This window comes from the organism of the source record quoted next, unplaced genomic scaffold, assembly GCF_019419815.1.
Source record: "Pyrus x bretschneideri cultivar Hongxiangsu unplaced genomic scaffold, Pyrus_bretschneideri_v1 Contig23, whole genome shotgun sequence".
Classification (NCBI taxonomy): Eukaryota; Viridiplantae; Streptophyta; class Magnoliopsida; order Rosales; family Rosaceae; genus Pyrus; species Pyrus x bretschneideri.
The window spans coordinates 3,341,457-3,362,114 of record NW_025999535.1 but is presented as its reverse complement, the minus strand read 5'-3'; the positions used below and the strand labels follow the sequence as shown (position 1 = coordinate 3,362,114).

Below are 20,658 nucleotides of genomic sequence, written 5' to 3'. Positions count from 1 at the left end.
CACCCATGCACGTCAAGCATCATTTCTGTCTTACACAATTTCCTCCACAAATTAGTACGCTTTCATTTATAGAAACTGGAAGGAAAGATCGAGATATTAGACGAAGCCAAGAACAATAACTCGCTAATTATCAACTCAATTATCTGGACAAATTATCTCTATCACACTGAATAGTATTTGATAAAATAAGTTTTTGGGTAGTGCTTTTCAATTTTCATTATGGTACACCAATGCTAGTCATCAATACTGGTGCTTGTTCATTTCCCGTGTCGTATAATATCTCACATTAAAAAGTTAAACTATTTCTTATATTGTCAAATTGAGTTCCAAGACAGATTTCTGCATTCTACTAGCTTTTATTGGCTGGCTCACTCTTTAGTTGAGCACTAAGTCCATGTTTGGTTGAATTTGATCATTATTTGATAACCATTTTTTTTTTTTTTAAGTTTTCAATATTGACTCACTCTTTATTTGAGTCAATTAAATGTAACAAATGGTCGAACAGATATCCGATCAATTTCAAAATACGTGTGCAAGGACTTTGACGAATAGGAACTTAGGAAGAGCTAATACAAATAAAGAATGGCAATACAAACCGTTGACGGAGGAACGCGTATAACCCAACTCAATCATGGACAACCACTACGGGTAACTCGGTAGTTGTGGACGGTTTCATACCTGTATTCCTAATGGCACATTCTGAGTTTAATTTCTAACAATGGTGAATCACAAGATGGTGATCAGAAATAAGCTGAAATGCCTATATAAGTCTTTTCAACTTTCAAAGTGATAAACTGTCGTGACAAAATAACCAGCTGATCTTGTTAAAAAAAAAAACAAACAAACAAACTCAATCACGGACGAAGACTATACAAGCCTTTATCTTTATCTCCTATGTCACTATAGCCTATAGGGATAAAACAACAAAAAGGAGGAAAATAAAGAAGAATAAAAGCTCTAATTAAAGTACAAGTTGCCATGCGTACTCACTCTATATAAACCTCAGACTTTTGGTCTCACTCAGAAACCCACGCGCAGTTAGTAAACTGATCACTCTAAATTACAAAGAACATGGCTCGAATTGTGCGTGGTTTCATCGTCATGCTAAAAACCAACATCGTCGAAATTCCTAGTTGCGAGACCTACCGGCATCGACCCGGGAATATGTAAGTGATCGAATTAACTTCTCAGAATTAAAGCACTTAAATTTTTTTTGTTTAATTGTCTTTATATATCTGAAAAAATAAAAATAGAAATCATTAGTTAATTTGTTGATTGTGTTGCCAATTATATGATTGTATTGGAGTCTATATGTGCAGACTGCAGATCACGCATCCCAACCGTATGCACGCCAGCAGGAGGAATATTAGTCGCTCAAGAATGTATGGTGGTTTCATTATAATTGCATGCATAAGATTAGTATTACATTTTTGCATATTGGACAACATTTATATACATATATCTATTTAATTTGATATTGCCTTGGTAATGAAAGTTTACTTGGACCCTTTAAAATCAACATTTGGTTTTGTGATAAGGAAAGTGATTCAGCACACTCATTTCACTCATATTTGTTTCTAGGATTTTGATTAAATACTTTTATTTTTTATTTTTTATCATAGATGTGAAGATAGCAAGCCCATCAGCAAAGGGGGCGGTGGGAAAATCAATGGGACGACGACGTTGAAACAGCAGGATGTTTCTGATGATGAAATCAGCAGCTCAAAGACTGATCAGAACGATGGCAAGCAAAGTAACGGAGATACAAAAGCTACAACAGAAAAGACTGGCTCTACCGGTTGACTAATTATAAATTTACGCTTTTTAATTAAGAGATAAGCTGTGTGATGTGGATTCTATATGATGGAATAAGTCTTCTCTCCCTCTTTCTTAGATATTTGTGTTTGTGTTTGTGTTCGTGGGTGTGATTTCGTTACTGTAACTGCTTTATTTCCAGACATGTATAATAAATAATCAATATTGTTAAGTGCTTTATGTAATGGCGGAGCCAAAAGTATTTCATAATTAGCGTCTCACAAATATATATTAAGATTTTTTTCCTTTCAATTCAATATTGTAGATGCAAATTTCTGCCTTCTTATTCTTGGATAAAATTGCACTTACAAAACAAATCACACCTTTGGTTAAGGTCAAAAAGCCTTACGCGCCCATGATCCGATGCCAAAGTTAGAATTTTGAGGGAAGAGTTGTTTGGAGAACTTTGTAGAGTTTTGCAAGAGACTTGGAAGTAGTTTTTTGAGATAATGGAGAGCTATTTATAGGGATATGGCCAGCCCTATTAGGAGAATAGGCACTAGCCATTTGTGGTATTTTTTGGGTGTAATTTGTAGTTAATTAGCCATGAATAGATTAATTAGGTAATAAATCCATTAATTGACTAATTAACATAATTTAAAAGAAATGTTTTGGGGGTTATGGAATAATTACCTTGTGGAGAATATAGGATGAGGGTGGATGAAATAGTTGAATTTATTACCTATTTTGGGCACTTTTGACTTGGTTGAAGGATGATTGCCTGTTGCTCCCACGTAGGAATCTTGGTATGCCTCAAGGGTATTTTTGTCCTCTTTTATCCAAAAATCCATGTGTCACCTTGTGATTGATTTTGGCTCCATAAATGCCCCCACACCTATTGGATTGCTCGCAGAAAAGGGCAACAGGTGTAGAGATTTTCTTGCTTTAGGAAACTTTGGACTGCTTCCTATTTTGATGTAGATTCCCTCTTTACCAGGAAATTAGATCCTTCTAGGAAAGGGAAACAAATTTCTCTCAAAGCCTATTTAAGTCCACCTTAAGTGGGTTCTTAAATCAACTTTGAAGAGCGATTTATTCTACCCTACAAAAGAGAGAGAGCTTATAGGATATTTGTTCCCTCTCCTCTATCAATTTTCTACATCTTGCCCGTGCAAATGACCGTTTTTCGTTGCTTTCTTCGTTTTCTCTGTGCCACACTGATGTAAGAAAAATTTCATTTTTCTTGTCTTCTTCGTAGATAGTGCTATTGCGGGGCAGCCGTTAGGGTGGTGCGACACGTCGGTTGTCAGGGGCCAGGAGTCGACTTGGCATGGGCCAATGAGGTGGTTTGGCAGGGGCCATTGCTTGTGCTGCTTGGCTTGATTGAAGCCAATAACTGGCTCGGTATGGGCTGAGGAAGTGGCGTGGCAAAGGCAATGGTTTGGGTTGCTTGCTAAAAATGAGGAAACTGCTTGAGTTTGATTTCTTAGCTGCTGTAGATGGAGCAGTCAAGGATGGAGCTGCCAAGATCGAAGTTGCTAAAGATGAAGTGTCGGATGAGCAAACTGTTAAGTGTAAAGGTGGATGCTGCCCCTTAACCATTTGTTGCCTAGTTGATCTTCAAGCATTCGATCTTTTGAGCTATGTGGCCTTCTCACATTGGAGAGCTTACCCAGATTGATGTCAGGGATTTAGTTTACCCTCTCGCACTGGAGAGCAATTAGTTTACCCTCTCGCACTGGAGAGCAATTAATTTATCCTCTCGCATTGGAGAGCAATTAGTTTATCCTCTCGCACTAGAGAGCAGACCCATATGGGTGTCAAGGAATTGGTTTACCCTCTCGCACTGGAAAGCAAACTCTCGCGCTGGAGAGCAGACCCATATGGGTGTCGGGGAATTGGTTTACCCTCTCGCACTGGAAAGCAATTAGTTTATCTTCTCGCGTTTGAGAGCAGACCCTTTTGTGTGTCGAGGAATTAGTTTACCCTCTCGCACTGGAGAGCAATTAGTTTATCCTTTCGCACTGGAAAGCAAACCCATATGGGTGTCGGGGAATTGGTTTACTCTCTCGCACTGGAGAGCAATTAGATTATCCATTTGCACTGGAGAGCAGATCCTTTTGGGTGTCGGGGAATTCATTTACCTTCTCGCACTGGAGAGCAATTAGTTTATCTTCTCGCACTGGAGAGCAGACCCTTTTGGGTGTCGGGGAATTGGTTTACCCTTTTGCACTTAGAGAGCAATTAGTTTATCTCTCGTACTAGAGAGCATGGAAATCATTGTCATGAGTGTAGCTGAGGAAAGCTAGACGGTTGGGACAATCGAAATAATCTTTAGCCTACCCCCGATTCTTGGTAGTTGGGCTGGTGTGTCATTCTGGTACTCGTTTGCCCCTGGCATGCCATTAGGCTGAGTTGCTACATTTGTCGGAACATAAGTAGTTTTTATATCTAGAATCTATATGGGGTAGTCATGTCTGCTCGATCTTGTCATTGAAAGATGACTTGCTTATGTTGGTTATGTCTCATCGGAGCGCTTTGTCAATAGCTTCGTTGCGCGGGAAATTACGCAATCGCTCAGTCATGAGCTTTTCTACTTCTTCTTGAATTTGCCTTTGTTAGGGGTGGCATAGCTCTCAACTGCCCCGTGACCTGCTGGTTTAGGCTGCTCTTTTATGTGTTCGGCTCGTCTATGCCATGGTTGTGGTGGGCGTGGTATGTTCCTAGCAGGCGAGTAGGTAACTCATCGGTTGCTAGTTGAACTTGAGTCGGATTGAGTGACCGCTTCTCTCCATCCTCTGTGTTGTCTACTTCGATGTGAGGTGGATGATGCTCCTTGCGAGTCTTATCGCAAATGAACACTTCACTTGGAAGGTTGCTCATGTTGATTATTGGAGTGTGACCCTAACCGTGAGTGTATGTTTGTCTGTGGGCCTAATTGAGAGTGCACGCTCCTCCACGCGCTAAGATAGGAGTATACGTTATCTCGGGGGTCTAGTCGGGGGTGTGCTTCGTTAGAACGCTCGGTTCATGACTGGTTAAGTGGCTACTTGCCGGGACGCTGGTGGAGAGGTTTGTCTACTCTTGTCCTTCTTCGGGACACCTCATCCGGGGCACATTGGATTTCGGTGCGTTGCAAGAGTTGATTCACCAAGGTTATCTGTTGTGTAAGGGTGCTCGTCAACTCTATGACTTGTCGAGACAAGTGTTGTTTGCCATTTGGATTGGAAGAGCTTGGAAGGAATATGCCTCCTTGAGTAGTGGAAGTGTGGTAGGCTTCGGGCACGAGATTTGAATTGGGAAATGTCAAATCTGCGGAGAAACGTGGTGAAAATACCCCCGGCTCGATGGTTGGTCCAGATGGTTGAGATAGTCTTGGGCCGATTTGGGCTGCTTAGAATGCCGTGAGAGTAGGTTAGGTTATAAGAGTAGGCTAGGGGCGAGAGCAGGTTGGACCGCGAGAGTGGGCTACTCGGTAGGAGCAGGCTGGGCCATGGGAACGGGCTAAGCTGCTAAAGCAGGCTAGGCCACGAGAGTGGGCTGCTTGACGGGAGCAGGCTAGGCCATGAGAGTGGGTTGCTCGGCGGGAGCAGGCTAGGCCACGAGAGTGGGCTACTTGGCGTGTAATACACGCGGGTGCAAGGCTTAGGCTCGGCTTGGCAATGCGTTGGGCATAGAGTGGCATGGCTTGGGCCGTGGCCTTAGTGCCATGAGCTTCCTTGGATGTCACAGCTTGGGCCGTGGTGGTGACACTATGGACCTCGCCGCAGGTAGCCACCGCGGTGGTTCCCGTGGTGGAAACTCGTGGTGGTGGTGCCGCTCTACCTATTGTCACATTTAGCCTTGTGGATCGCCGTGGTCCTATCTCTTGAATGTTAAAATTTTCATTTGTTGAATTTTCTAAATTTCTAGTCATTGTACTTCTCTTTTACGTTTTATCAAAGAATTTTTACAATTAAAAATTCTAATAATAAGAACGTACGAAAAATCTACAAATGGACAAGAAAATAGAAAACCTTGGATGCGAGAGTCTTCTATGAGTGTGGGACTCAACTCTCAATGAAAGCATCAATTTGTGGATGCAAATTTCCGCCTTTTCCTTCTTGGAAAAAATTGCACGTACAAAACAAATCACATCTTTGGTCAAGGCCAAAAAGCCTCACATGCCCATGATGATTTTTTTTTTTTGGTGGGGGGCGGCTTTGGCTGAAGAATCTATGATGCTAAAGTTAGAATTTTGAAGGAAGAGTATTTGGAGAATTTTGTAGAGTTTTGCAAGAGACTTGGAAGTAGTTTTTTGAGAGAATGGAGAGCTATTTATAGGGATATAGTCGACCCTATTAGGAGAATAGAGACCGGCCATTTGTGGTATTTTTTGGGTGTAATTTGTAGTTAATTAGTCATTAATAGATTAATTAGGTGATAAATCCATTAACTGACTAATTAACATAATTTAAAATAAATGTTTTGGGGGTTATGAAGTAATTACCTTGTGGAGAATATAGGATGAGGGTAGATGAAATAGTTTTGAATTTGTTACCTATTTTGGATACTTTTGACTTGGTTGAGGGATGATTTCCCGTTGCTCGCGCGTAGAAATTTTGGTATGACTCAAGGGTATTTTTGTCCTCTTCTATCCAAAAATTCACATGTCGCCTTATGATTATTTTTAGCTTCACAAATATAATAGCAGAATCTTATATATTGAGGGACGAAACGATGCAAACTATGGAAGAAACCACTAAAAAAATAACTCGTACAGTATCGAAAAGCCCAGCCACAAGTTGCAGGACATGGGTCAGCCTTAGCAAGCCCCCAAGGATACGAAGAAGGATGTGAAAGAACTAGAGCAATAGAAGAAGCTTTACACACATCAATTCAGATTTAAGAGACTATTTTTTAATTTGGTTTGAACATGAAAGGTGTGGAAAAGAAAGAGACCTATTTTCAAACTTCAATTTATTACGTACGTATTTTTAAATATCCAACAATAAGAAAACTCCCACAGTCGGCTAAACATTGTGAAGTTGTGGAAAAACCTCTGCAACACAAAAGCAAGTTAGAAATTCAAGAAAGGAAGTGTTATTAGTATTTTAAAAATCTCATTCTACACTTTTTATAAGTGTATTTTTCTTTTATAATACAGAAAGTTTGAAGTGTAGAATGAGATTTTTGAAATGCTAATAACAATTCATTTCGAGAAAACACTAACAATAAAAGAAAGAACAATGCCAAATTGAGTAGCAAGCTAAAATCAAGTACATTGTGCAAACTCACAACTAAGAGATAAGTGATCAATAAATTCAGAATTACGATGACATAATCTGCAGATTGATACTAAACAACCTATTAGCTATAGTTAGTTTCAAAGTCCTAGACGTTCTTAGCGTAATTAAACCTTGGTCAATGCAAAACAGAAGCGGATACACGTCCAGATGTTAACCTTTTGAAAAATTATCTGGTGAACAGATTTAGCAACTCAAATTATTTTATTGCAGTTCGTAGTAGCTACAAATTATCATCTCCAGCTATAGAAAATATAAAAGCTTATGCATCTTAATTGTGATACTTTTTTTTTTTCCATTGACTGAATCATTCATGCAATATTCTGATACTTTTCAACAAGAAGTCACTGTTGTGGGACTTAAAAAACTTGGGAAGGGCTAATCAAAGTCACACACGCATGTAATCATGAATTCACACACGCAGATAACGAAATAAAAAGTCAAGTCACCATGGCCAATTCATGTATGCATGACACAATCGTAAATATATAAAAATAAACCAATTAAGTGAACTTTGCTATCTGGAGATTGAATTCTTGTTAAAGGTTACATTTGAAAATACTTTTAAAATAGCTAAAAGTGTTTTTTATTATAATCTTTTTGAAATCAATCTTTAGTAAAATGCAAGTGAATCCTGAAAAAATACTTGAATTGCTTTGGATTCCAAAAATATTTCCTCTAAAAATATTTTCAATCATTTTGAAAACATTTCCAAATGAGCACATAATTAGCTACCAACTCCATTTGTTTTAGATAAAGCCTTGGTCATCAATGAGAAAACAAAGTCAGGACCACAGTCTACATGACAACTTAATAAGGGTTTAGGTATTGCTACATTTAATTATTCATTTATAAATTATTATTTTTACTTACCAACTCCATTTTGCTTAAGAATATGATCAGTGGATCGTTTTTTAACTATTCATTTATCTTTGTATATGGTACTGCTACGTTTTTATTCTTTTTATAATGGTTGTCTTATTAGTCGTCTCTGCTATAAAACTTCCCGTGGGCTTACAGAAGAGATGACACAAACAAAAACCAAAAAAAAAAAAAAAAAAAAAAACAACAAACTTTGAGTTTTTGAGCAAAGTAATAGAAGTGCGTACGAACCATCTGTAGTTGCTAAATATATGGCTGTTATTAGAGGCTTCATTTCAAAGGCCATGCTCCAAATACCCATATTGAAGGCCATGCAATGGAAAATTATTACTGTGTAAGTTGATTGGTCTTTCTATATACTAATTCTCCCTATCTTTTCTTTCGGAGTAATGCTAGACTTCATCATATTTTTTATTCCACATTTGTACCACCTATCAAATAGAGGTAAGACTCATCAATACAGATGGATTACACCTTTCTTAGAAAAATGGTACAAATATGATATGAAAACTGTGATAAGAGTGACATTTTTTTATTTTGATTGAAGTTTTCCCCAATATATCTTGTTATTTTAGAGTAAGCGCCATGAATATCTTGGCTCTTTATCCAAAATGATTATTGAGATTAACATAACTCCTTACTTTGATCCTTAACATTGAAAATCGATAAAAGTAGTCCCTAAGTTTGTTCACCGTCAATCATTTTGGTCATTCCGTAAAAAATCTCCAATAAATGAAAAAGCAAGTGAAGGGGTTGATTAGACAAAAATAACCTCAATCTAACTAAGATTTTTCACAAAATGATCTAAATGATTGACAGTGGACAAACTCAGGGACCACTTCTATCGAATTTTAATCACAAAGACAAAGTGAGATATTATGTCAATCTCACATATCATTTTGACTAAAAAGGCGCAACATATCTTTAAAACCACATAAGTTAACTTTAGTTATTTACAATAAAATACGACTTGAGATAGACTGGCATTTTCATTCACCCAATTAATTATATGTTGGTCTATTATTGTGACTTCTCAAGAATAAATGTACACATGAATTTTTGTAGTTCTATACAATGAGATCAATTGCAACTCTTTAAATCATTAGCTTAAAAAAAAAAAAAAAAAATCCAATCCGGAGACCGTGTGTGTGTGTGTGTATATATGTGCGTGTGTGTGTGTGTAGCGAACAAATTGATGATTATTGTTACAAGCATAACTTCATGATAAACCATTAATTTCTTTGATTCATATAGATGATTAGACGATGTGCAAAAAATGAGGGAAGTGTTATATATCCTTATTAAATAAGTTGGAAAAAAAAATGAATGATTTACTTGTATCACAAAATTAAGGAACTTTAAGTTGATTATCATAGAAAATATTAATATGTAACGTTACTTTTGTTTTTACTTTAATCTTCATTGTTTTTCGTTTGTTTAGAAGATGTGCTTCTGGAGACACAAGGCCAGGTCTTAGTACAGGCAGTGGTGGGCAAATCAATGAATCACCCGAAAAATATGCCTTGACGGATGAGGAGCAGAATGGATCCAGCAGTTCAAATGATGAAGTTTTATCAACTCTACCAGAACAAGTAGAAAATAAAGATTATAACACGAATAACAACAGTTCTACTGCTGCTGATGATCAACCTTTTACAAACGATGAAGGTTAACGTCAATTATGCATGGTTCTCCTTGTTTTGACAGAAGACGAAATTCCCAAGTAAATGATCGTTTGTAATTCATGAATAATAATAATAATAATAATAATAATAATATATACATATATATATATATATGTATGTGTGTGTGTATTACTGTCTCCTTCCTTTGCCTTTTTCTTCTTTTTGGAATAAATTTGTACGCATGATTCGATTTGATTGGTATTTCATGTTTGATGAAGACGCTGATGATTGTTTTATTTTCTATGAAATAATTTAATTAAGATCGAATTAGCTACAAAAGTTATGACACAACCAAAAAACAAAAACACACACATACATTTTGTCAGACGGAAAATCTCTATCGGGTAAAAGGAGGATTTATCACCTAAAACTCGGTAAAAAATAATTGATTAAATGAATAAACATGTTCGTCGGGTAAAGTATAGTTTACCCGACAAAATATGTTGTCAGGCAAGAGTGCGTTGACCAATTGCCCCAATGGAAGACATCTTAATTGACGGAACAAACCTCGTTGGCTAAGACATAACTAAATAATGCGGGTGAGCTTAAACCGCCGGCATGATCGTTGGGTAAAATAAAGCTTGTGCGGGACAACAGCTCCACCGGGCAAATAATTATTAAATTTATAAAAAAAAATTAAAAAAAAACTATTAAATAATTTATTTAATTTTACAATTTAAAAAACAATAATTATTACAATAAAAAATATTAAATTCGAACATTTTAAAAACAATAAATATTGTAAAAATGGAGAATAATAATTTACAACCCAAAAAAAAAAAAAAATGTTTGTACAATTATGTTACAAAAAAATGTAAACTATTGTGATGGGGGTCTTGTGATTGCTGGAGCAGCTCCTCAAACGACTGTTCAAGGGCTCTTGGAATTGCTACAAAGCTCGGTCGGCGGCTTGGGAATCCTAATGCCAGAAGCTGATAAGGATTGCGATACGATAATGAAGTAGAAGCGCAATAATTCTCTTTGGTGCGCCAACTCCATCTCTACCTGCTAAAGTCTGGAATCAGTCTTGATCGATGGTGTAGAGCTGGATGAAGAAGAAAACCCCACTTCTCAAACTTGACCCGCCTATGGGTTGCAGACTTCCTTACCTTTCCTTTGCCCAACTCGTTCCATCAGTACCTAGAGGTTGGCAAGGTACACGTCTTTCTTTTGCATCACAAAAGCCTACAAAAAAAAAAAAAAAAAAAAAGATACAAGGTAAGGTTATCGATTATAATTTAAACCTTAATTATTGTTATGAAATTTACAATTAAAAATATAAATAAATACTTACATAAATTTCGTATATGACCTCGTTGCCATAATTGGTATGCATCTCCCCCCAAACCACCACCTCCAGCAACTTTTCCCCAGCTTCCCAGCCGCCATACCTTAACTCTGTAAAAAAAGGGTTGAGAACTGGAGTGGTGATGGTACAACTTTTTGTCCCCGTTTTCTTTATTTGGCACCGATTTTTCCTATCCATTAAAATTAAATTAAAATATAAATAAAATTTGATCACCTGATACTTTTCATTTTGAACATTTTTTTGGGTGCTTTTTTTCATAGGAGATCTCGAAGTATATGCAGACCTGTTTGAGGGTTGGATCATAGAAACTAGTTTTACAGAATACGTGTCCTCTTCTAAAGCATCGATCCCAAAACACTTAGTGTTTTTCCTATAATTCCATGAAGTACAATGTAACTTTTCGTTGCATCCACTATTTTAAACATTTAATGCATGGTCGGGTTCGTTTATTCTTATAAAGTTGAGGATTGTATTTGCAAAAGATGAACAAAATCGGAGCTAAAATGACCTTTAAATCGTGAATTTTAGTTTTTATACGTCAAATGATATCGTCCGGTTACCTAATATACAAACTTTTTTTTAATGATTTTTTGTGTGTAGGAGATCTCGAAGTATGTGCCAACATATTTGGTGGTTGGATCGTGAAAACTAGTTTCGTAGAAAGTGTCAATTCCATTAGTGTTTTTTCTATACTTCCGTTAAGTACAATGTAACTTTTTGTTATATCCATTATTTTTTTTAACTATTTTCATGCATGATCAGGTTCGTTCATCTTATTCTTGTAGAGTTGAGGATAGTATTCACAAAAAATGAATAAAATCGGAACTAAAACGACCGTTAAAGTGTGAATGTTTGTTTTTAACGTCACATTGTTTTGTCCCGTCCTCCGAACGTTTTTTGGGTGATTTTTTGCTTAGGAGATCTTGAAGTATGCAAACATATTTGACGGTTGGATCCTAAAAACTATTTCATAGGGTTTGGTAGTGGGAATAGGGGTATTGAAGCAAAGAAGAAGGGGAGAAGGGAGAAAGATAAACAGGAAAGCACGGAGCAGAAAGAGGAAAATGAAGGTATGGAAGAGAAAAAGGAAGAGTAAAGCACAGACTTATACATTGATGAATCTAGGTTTGGCCGACTAAATGCTCCGTCGGGCAAGTAATAGCTAAATGTCAAGCAAAGGTTGTGTTAGTGGGTATTTATCACATGTCATTGTTGGACTTTTGACCACAGACAGTACTTTTAGCCGACGGAAATTGTTGTCAGGCAAATGATTCCTAGCCGACCAATATCAAGTTTGTCGGGAAAACTCTCTGCTGTGGCACACCATTTTTTAGTTTCTTGGTGCCAAAATTTTGCCCAACGGCATAATTCTTGCCCTACGACACTTATCTGTCATTTAAAGGTTTTGAGTAAACCTTAAATGTTGATTGTTTTCGAGGTAAAGGTCTTTGCGATGAAATTTGTCCCGTCACGTAAAGATTTGTTGGGCAACCATTATTTTTTGGTAGTGTGGAACTTAAAAAGTTCAACTAAGAGGAAATATTTGGATTTCATACCTTACAAGCTGGATCGTCTAACTTAAATATTTTTATGCATGTAAAATGCATAAATTTGTGCATCTCCTACAAACACAGAAGGAAAATCTATTACTGTTATTGGTTCAATAGTACAATGCATGACTACTAATTACTGCTGTATTTATCAAGTTTTGTTCAGTGATAATAAATATTTGAGACAATTTTGATTTATTAATTGGGTTGTCATCATGTTCAAGTCTCCCCTTGTAGCTTCTAAGTGTGGAACTATTTTGAACTTCATTTAGTTTTATTGACAAATAATAACTCCAATGTGTTTGGTCAACAAGCTTATGAGCATATTTAGTGACTCCAACATTATGCATTACTATATATTATTGTGGTTGTAATATTGGCAATAACTATTATATACCCTGCTAATTGTGATATATATAACTTACCTGTTCAGTGTGGATCTGTGGCTTGACTCAATCAACCATGAAAGAGAACAAAGAGATGAGATCAGGACCAGGTATCAAAGGATCTCTTTAGCAAACAAGTGATAAAAAAGCAATCATCATGAATAGTGATGGTGATTTCGCACGCACTCAAAAAAAGAAAGGGGAACCTTGCCCATTCAAGTGCAAGGAAAAAAGTAAGGCTGGAAAAAGATCCCGAATTACCCGAATTCGACCAAAAAATCCCGAACCAACGAATCCCGAACAGTTCGGTAATCCATATTGAACCGAAACTGAAACTTTCGGTACACGTTTTGGTATTCAACCTGCCTTCATTCAAGAATCCCGAACCAAACTGGACAATTTTTATATATAATTAAATCTATAGTTTTGATTATTATAGGCCGTTGAATTTTTTTGAGATTAATCTCAACCATTTATTTATAATTAACCCTAACCTCTCTTGACCTCACTCTCTATCTCTCTCTCTCGACTGCTCTCTTTGTTCTCTCGACTCCTCCTCCGTCCTCCCTAATTCTTCGCCTGCTGAGCTCTCCTTCTCCCTTATGTTCCACCTCTGTCAGTCCTTGTCTCTAATTCTCCGTCGGTCAATCTCGAACCCAGCTACCACCACCCCTCCATCGATCGATCTCAAACATAGCCACCACCATCACTTTGTTGGTGGATCTCGAACCTAGCACCACCACCTTCTTCGAGTCTCAACTCCGGTCACCACACTATATCCTCTAATCTCGCTCTAGTCACCATTTTCTTTATATAATTTGTAGAGATGAATTAGGCGAGATTAACTCTTTATCAACAATCATGTGCCAGGAGAAAGGACGGTTGCACATAGAAACACCACCCCCTCCCCCACGCGCACCCGTGTTCTCTCTACTAGATTTTATTAATAATATGAAGAAGAAGAAAAAAAAGAAAAGAAATACAAGCGGGGGAACTAGGCCAATACCCGCAAAAAAAACTTTAGAAGCTAACCCTAACAAGAAGTAGAAAACTGCTTGAAACACAAAAACCCAGTTACCAAAAAAAAAAAAAAAAATTTAAACCCCATCCTAACAAAATCGAAAATTAGGACGAAGAGAAAGATTATGATGATATGTAGCAATAGCACAAGGAGGACAAGAGTCCCACTAATAACTCCAGGATGGTCCACTCCAAAATTTGCCAAACAGTCATCCACCTGATTCCCTTCACGAAAAATATGTGACTCATATGCACATAGAAGAAAACAACCCTCAACAATTCAACTAATGAACCCTCAAACGCCAGGAAACACGATTATGAGAAGTAGAAATGAAAATAACAGCCAATGATGAATCACACTCAATCCAAAGGGAACGCTAACTCGTCTCTTAAGCTAAGTTTACCGCATGAATTACATTATGCAATTCAGCTTCAAAAGAGGTAGCCACCCCTAAAGAAGTAGCAAAACACCCTATGCATGAGCCAAAATGATCACGAAAGATATTGTCAGTACCAGCTAATCTTGGTGATCCATGAGCTACACCATCGGTATTCACCTTGACCCATTGTGGAGAAGTTGGTTTCCATAAAACTTCAATAACAGGAGGTGACTTGGCAGGACGACCAGACAACCAATGGCGTGAAGAATACAAAGTTCTTCCACATAATTTTTTATGTTTACCTTGGTCAGTGAATCAAATTCAAGGATCTGACAATTAATGGAGCGAACAATATCAGTAATGGAAGGTCGAATATCGTCAAAACGAAGCTTATTGCTATTAAAGGTACAAGTGTAATACATTTATAAATACAGTTAGTAAGGTTGTTAGTATTTGGTTAAAGTAGTTAGGATTTCTCTTATAAAAATAGTGTGTGTAATCTTCACTTAGTCAGTTAATACAAATCCTATTTCTCTCTAATATCTCTGTGTTTATCTTTCTGTTTATCATTTCTTCTTGATTTTCCCTTCAATGCCCAAACATTGTAATGTAGTTAACATGGTATCATAGCCACTAGGTTCACGCTATGGATTATGGTGGTTTCTTTTTGTAGTAGTTTACATTTTTTTCTCTCCTAGTTTAGTTTCTCTTCAATTTCCATTAGATTTTCGGTGCTTCCGCGATTGTTCTTGGGTTGATTTTTCTGCAATTGTTGGGGGATCGCGATTGTTGCGATTGTTCTTGTTGGGCTTATCGTTCTTTGGGGAGTTGCGTAGCAGCCTTGTCGTCGAGCCACTTGGTCTTGGCAGTGCAGATAAAAAACTGAGATCCGTTGGTTCTAGGACCAGCATTGGCCATGTTTCGTACGCGGCAGAGTCCAACGAGTACTGGGCAGTCAGTGTTGGTGTCTAAGAATAAGGAATACAGAACTAAAGTTGGTGTTTAACACAGAAAGAAGTCAGTGTTTAACAGTGTATGCAATCAGCTTGTTGTTTTCTGAGTATTTCACATTTGTTGGTTATCTTGGTTAGAGGAAGAAGACGAAGAAGTCGCCATTGGAGACAACAAAGATGAAATCTTGAAGAATGGAAGTGGGTTGTTTGGATTTCTGGCAAATAAGGTTTCTGCAGGACTAATTCTTGTGAAAGGTCGATGCTTTAAGAGGAAGACAAGATGTGACTGAGAACAGAGTATGGCAGAAAGTTTAAACCTATGTGTAGTCCAAGTGTTTGACGAAATGCCCAGCTCAGAAATTTCATATGAAGAGAGAGGACGCGATGGTGTGGGTGCTCTATCAAGATTTTCCTCATGGGCAACTTCCTGGAGGATCTTATGTTCATTGACATATGCAATTGATGTTGCAGCAAGAGGCCTGGATATTCCTGGTGTTTGAACTATTGTTCACTACCAGCTTCCACATTCAGCAGAAGTTTATGGTCACAAAAGTGGTAGAACTGCTAGAGCTTCTGCTGATGGGTGCAGCATTACATTAATTGCACCAAATAAGACCTCCAAATTTGCTTCTTTGTGCAAATCATTTTCTAAGGAAAGTTTTCAGCAATTTCCCATGGACTGCACATACATGCCTGAGGTCATGAAACGGTTATCTCTTCCATGTCAAATAGACAAGATTATGCGGAAAGATTCCCAGGAGAAATCGAAGAAAAAAAAATTGGTTCAAAAGAAATGCAGAATTGATTGAATTGGTTGTGGACCATGATGACAGTGAGGAGGAAAGGGTGAAAAGTCATAAGCAATAGAAAGCCAACTTCGCGAGTTTAGAGAAGTTATAGTAGGAGCTCAAGATGTTACTTTCGCGACCATTACAACCGAAGTCATTTTCACATCGTTATTTGATAAGGGCTGGTGTGTCACATTCTTGCTATATCAATTTAAAGAATTGACTAAGCAAAAATTTGGTGATGGCAGTGACTCGGGAGATAAGAAAAGAAGCAAATCGGTAGTTATTGGTCAAGATCTACAGATTTTGGTATGGTTTTTTGCTTCTTCCTTCCATAATGTTTCACTGCACTTGCACTGGATTTGGGTATGGTTCTTGGATTGGTGATCTTGTTGAATAGCATTTGTTGAATTTGTTGAGTTGTTGAAACTATTGAGTTATTTTCTCTAAGAATTTGTTTGATGGTTTTGTTGAGTCTCTTTATTGGGTTTAATCTGTCTGCAACTGTTGATATATTTTGGAGAAATGGTTGTGAATTCTTGCATTCTAGCATGTATAATTTTGTGGATTATGGTTTGCGTAGACAGATCACTTGCACGATCTTGGAACCTCTGCCACCTTTGATTCTTAAGCTTTCTCAACCTTTGTATCGAGTTATTCAAGCTATCAATTGTATTGTTGCTCATGTCCTTTGCTCCCTCAGAATCAATTAAAGTGGGGGTGGATTTCATGAATTGTTTGCTTAAAATCCATGCTGAGAACCAAGCAGAGAAAGCTTATTATGTTTTGGTGGTCCATTATCAGATTCAAACGGTTTCTCTTATCATCTTGATATTCAAGCAGCCGTCTACGCAATTTGTCAAGTCTCTTCAAGGACAATATGTTTTCCTATCATAGCCTATAATTTCATAGTCTAACCAACTCAGTTGTTAGCATGAATCTACAATAAGTCTGGTTATAAGATGAAGTTTGAAGAAGTTGTAAACGGTAAATCCCACTAAGGGTAATTCTGTGATGTGAATAGGTAAATCCCACAAAAGGTAGAAAAAGTTGTTAATTGTAAATTCCACGAAGGGTATTCCTGTGTTTTGAGTAGGTAAATCCCACGAAGGGTAATCCTACATAGATGTTGATTTTCAATTATTGAAATTGTGAAGGCCGATGCCATTGTTCAAAGAAGTTGGTTTTTGGTAAAATTCACAAAGGACAATCCTGTGGTGATATAGTTAAGGCCGATATCACACTATAGTTTGTTAATTTTCTGGTTTTGTAAATATTAAAGGCCGAAGCCAAGTTGAATGAGATTGTTGACGGTAAATCCCACGAAGGGTAAACCTGCAAGAGGGTGTGTTACAACTTTATAAGAGGTTGTTCTTTGATTGAAGCTTCTGTTAGAGGCAGTAAGCTTTTGTGTTGTTAGAGGCAGTAAAATATTTTGAAGGAAAACTATGGGTTGGTGAATCAAGACACAAAAAAGAGAAGGGAGAAGATATTGTTGCTGCTGTTGTCCTCTGTTTCTACAAGTTGTTACTGCTCATTAGAAGTATTTTGAACAATATTAGCGATAAGGTCATCCATAGTTTGGTCAAGATTCATCGAATTTTGGTGCAAGTCGAGCAGAAGATTTATACGTCGCGTCTTTGGCAGGTTGTAGGTCTTTTGGTCCATTGGAATTATTTTGAACTTCCTTCCAGATTTCTCTTTTGTGTTTTTTGGCAAGTTGTTATGTTCTAGCTTTTCCATATCATTGCAGCTATGAAGATCAAGCAGATGTCTCAAATTGTAAGATTCAACAATCTATTTTATACTCACATTGCTGCAACTGTGTTTTGTTTTATGGTTTGTGGACATACAGGAGGGAAAACAAATAATGCATTGTGACATTAAATGTACGGTGGAGATTGAAGGATTTATGGTTTGTGGAAGAATACATAGTTGAAAGAAGAGAAGTGGTGGATCTGTTGATTTTTGTTGATGGGTTTGATGCCTAGCTGAGAAGTGATTCCATCAAAAGCAGCTTTTGAATTTTCAAGTGACTGCAAGATTACAGATTGTTCAACTTTGTGTTTTGTTTTCTAGTTTCGTAGCAGTAATTGTATATATGTTCTTCCAATCTCAAACTGGGTTACCCCAATTAAGATTGAGGGGGAGAATTAAGGGTACACGTGTAATACAATTAGAAATATAGTTAGTAAGGTTGTTAGTATTTGGTTAAAATAGTTATGATTTCTCTTATAAAAACAGTGTGTGTAATCTTCACTTAGTCAGTTAATACAAATCCTATTTCTCTCTAATATCTCTGTGTTCATCCTTTTGTTCATTATTTCTTCTTGATTTTCCCTTTAATTCCCAAACATTGCAATGTAGTTAACAATTACGTCGTTGTCCATAGACAATATAAACAGGCTCCAATTAAACCCCACCATAGAAGTTGAAGCTGAGACCATAGCCTTGGTGAATAGGATAAGTGAAGAAGGTCATAATATCATCAAAATGAGAGATCACCCAAACCAATTTAAACATGATGACCAAACCTGACTTGAGAAAGAACATTCAAAAAACAAATGTCTCGGAATTTCCACATTTGAGCAACAAAGGGAACACATGGAGGGAAGAGCAAAACCTCTATCTTGTAATAAAGAATCTGTAACAATTTTCCCATGCATGAATTTCCATAGAAAGAGAGGATTTCTAGGACGAAAACAAGAATTACAAACCCAACAGTCCCAAACCACCAGAGGTTGCTTGCTTTAAACAACAAGCTAATCAGGTTCATCAAATCCAATAAACAGGAAGGAGGAGGAAAGAAATGGCCCTAAGCACAAACTCACTAGTATCATAATCAAAAACAACACGGGATTGGTTCGCACTAATTTTCTCTGGTCGATGCAATTTTGTTTCCGAATTAAGATTAGATTTCTAGGGTGTTTGAAAATTGGGTTCTAGGATTTGGATTTGGTTTCTGCAATTAGGGTTTGTTCTAGGATTTGATTTCTAAAATTGGGGTTTCTGCAATTAGGATTTTTGCAACTTGGATTTGATTTTTGCAATTGTCATGAACTACACCGAAATCTCGAAAATCTCAAAATTATTCGGGAATTCCAAAATTTTGGTTTGGTTTTGGTTCTGGTTCTTGAGATCCCATCCCTAAATAGACTAGTTAGAGATTCAGGTTATGAGTTTTGGTACGGAATCCTGATCCGAACCAACCTTAGAAAAATATATGGTAGGTACATATTGCATGTGATCCTTCAATTAGGTTTTGACATTGATTTTTTTTTTTTTGTTTTTGTTTTGTTGTTAACAAGAGAAATTTTTAGGTGTATCCGATTTCTTAAATGTGTATACAAGCACTAGAAATTGACATGTGTCTTTTTTATTATGAAAACTTTAAATATATAACAAATAATGCTAGGAAGACCAAATTTTTAAACAAAATTTGCAAACAGAATGATGTCACCAATAGGTAATAAGCAAATTAAATTAATCAACATTTAAGTAATAATCCAATCATCAACAAGCATATAACTTGGTTTATAAAATTTGGTTTAAAATTTGATGTTCCAAGCATTACCCTATAATAACAACTGAATTCATCACTCCAATAATATTACCCTTCGAAATAAATTTAAAACAAAAAAAAACAAAAATGAAAACAAACTAGAAAAGTGTTGAGTTTGGAATAGATGAGGACCAAGATTTGGAAATCAAAATCAGAATGGTAGTCAAGGAGGTTTAGTATTATACAATATTTGAATTAACCAATTGTTAGGGTTTCCTTCCAAAATGGTGCAGCACCTAATTTTGTATCATAGATTCAAATATCAACGTTCATGGACAAAAGAGAGGTGTGGTGGCTGTGGCAAACAATGAAGTGGTGGGGGCGGTGGCTAGGCAAGAGCCAAGATGAGGTTGCTAGACCTAGATAGGCTGGATATACTTCTATTTCTTTTTTAAGTCTTTAATTTTTTTTTTTTTTTGGTCAAATGACAAATTTGTTAGATTAGAAAACCGACGGGATTCGAACCCACATCATGATGCAAGGGCAACACTCATCTCCCCTCACTGTGGTAGACAGCCACATGCTTACTTTATTTTACTTTATTTGAAAGGATAAAAATAGAATACCATTTCCACTTGTTTTAGCATATATAGTAGGGTGAACTGCCAATTTAGTCAATGAATTATCACCTGATTTAAAATTAGGTCTCTAAACTATTTTTTTCAGAAAAATTAATCATTGAATTATAAAAATCTGCCAATTACATCCCTAATATTATATTTGAAGCTACTCTATTCAATTTAAGTCACTTTACTTGCATGTGATACATATTGGAGGGTAGATTGATAATTTTTCCATAAAGAAATAGTATATGGAGTTAACTTTGGAGGAGTTAACTTTGGAGGGTAAATTAGACATTAGATTCGCAACCTATATGAAATGTGAAGGGCTCCTATGTGAGAAAATGACGGTGTTAGACTTTGAAGTGTGTCAAGTGACTTAAGTTGATGAAAAATTGGATAAAATAGCTTTAAATATAATAGTAGGGAGGAAATTAGCAATTTTTAATGAATTTAGGGACTTATTTTACGAAAAAAAAATAATTCAATGACTAATTTTCATTGAGGTGATAGTTCATTAACTAAATCGACACTTTATCCAAT

The 20,658-nt window shown here is 36.7% G+C and overlaps 1 protein-coding gene across 1 annotated transcript; it reads left to right on the top strand.

Moving 5' to 3' along the window:
• Nucleotides 1–859: 859 nt before the first annotated feature.
• On the top strand, nucleotides 860–2,072 carry LOC103926862. The gene is made up of 3 exons (XM_009335742.3): nucleotides 860–1,166; nucleotides 1,320–1,382; nucleotides 1,623–2,072. The coding sequence occupies exons 1-3, from the start codon at nucleotides 1,072–1,074 to the stop codon at nucleotides 1,801–1,803; spliced, it is 339 nt and encodes a 112-aa protein (XP_009334017.2). The 5' UTR covers nucleotides 860–1,071; the 3' UTR covers nucleotides 1,804–2,072.
• The last annotated feature ends 18,586 nt before the right edge of the window (nucleotides 2,073–20,658 follow it).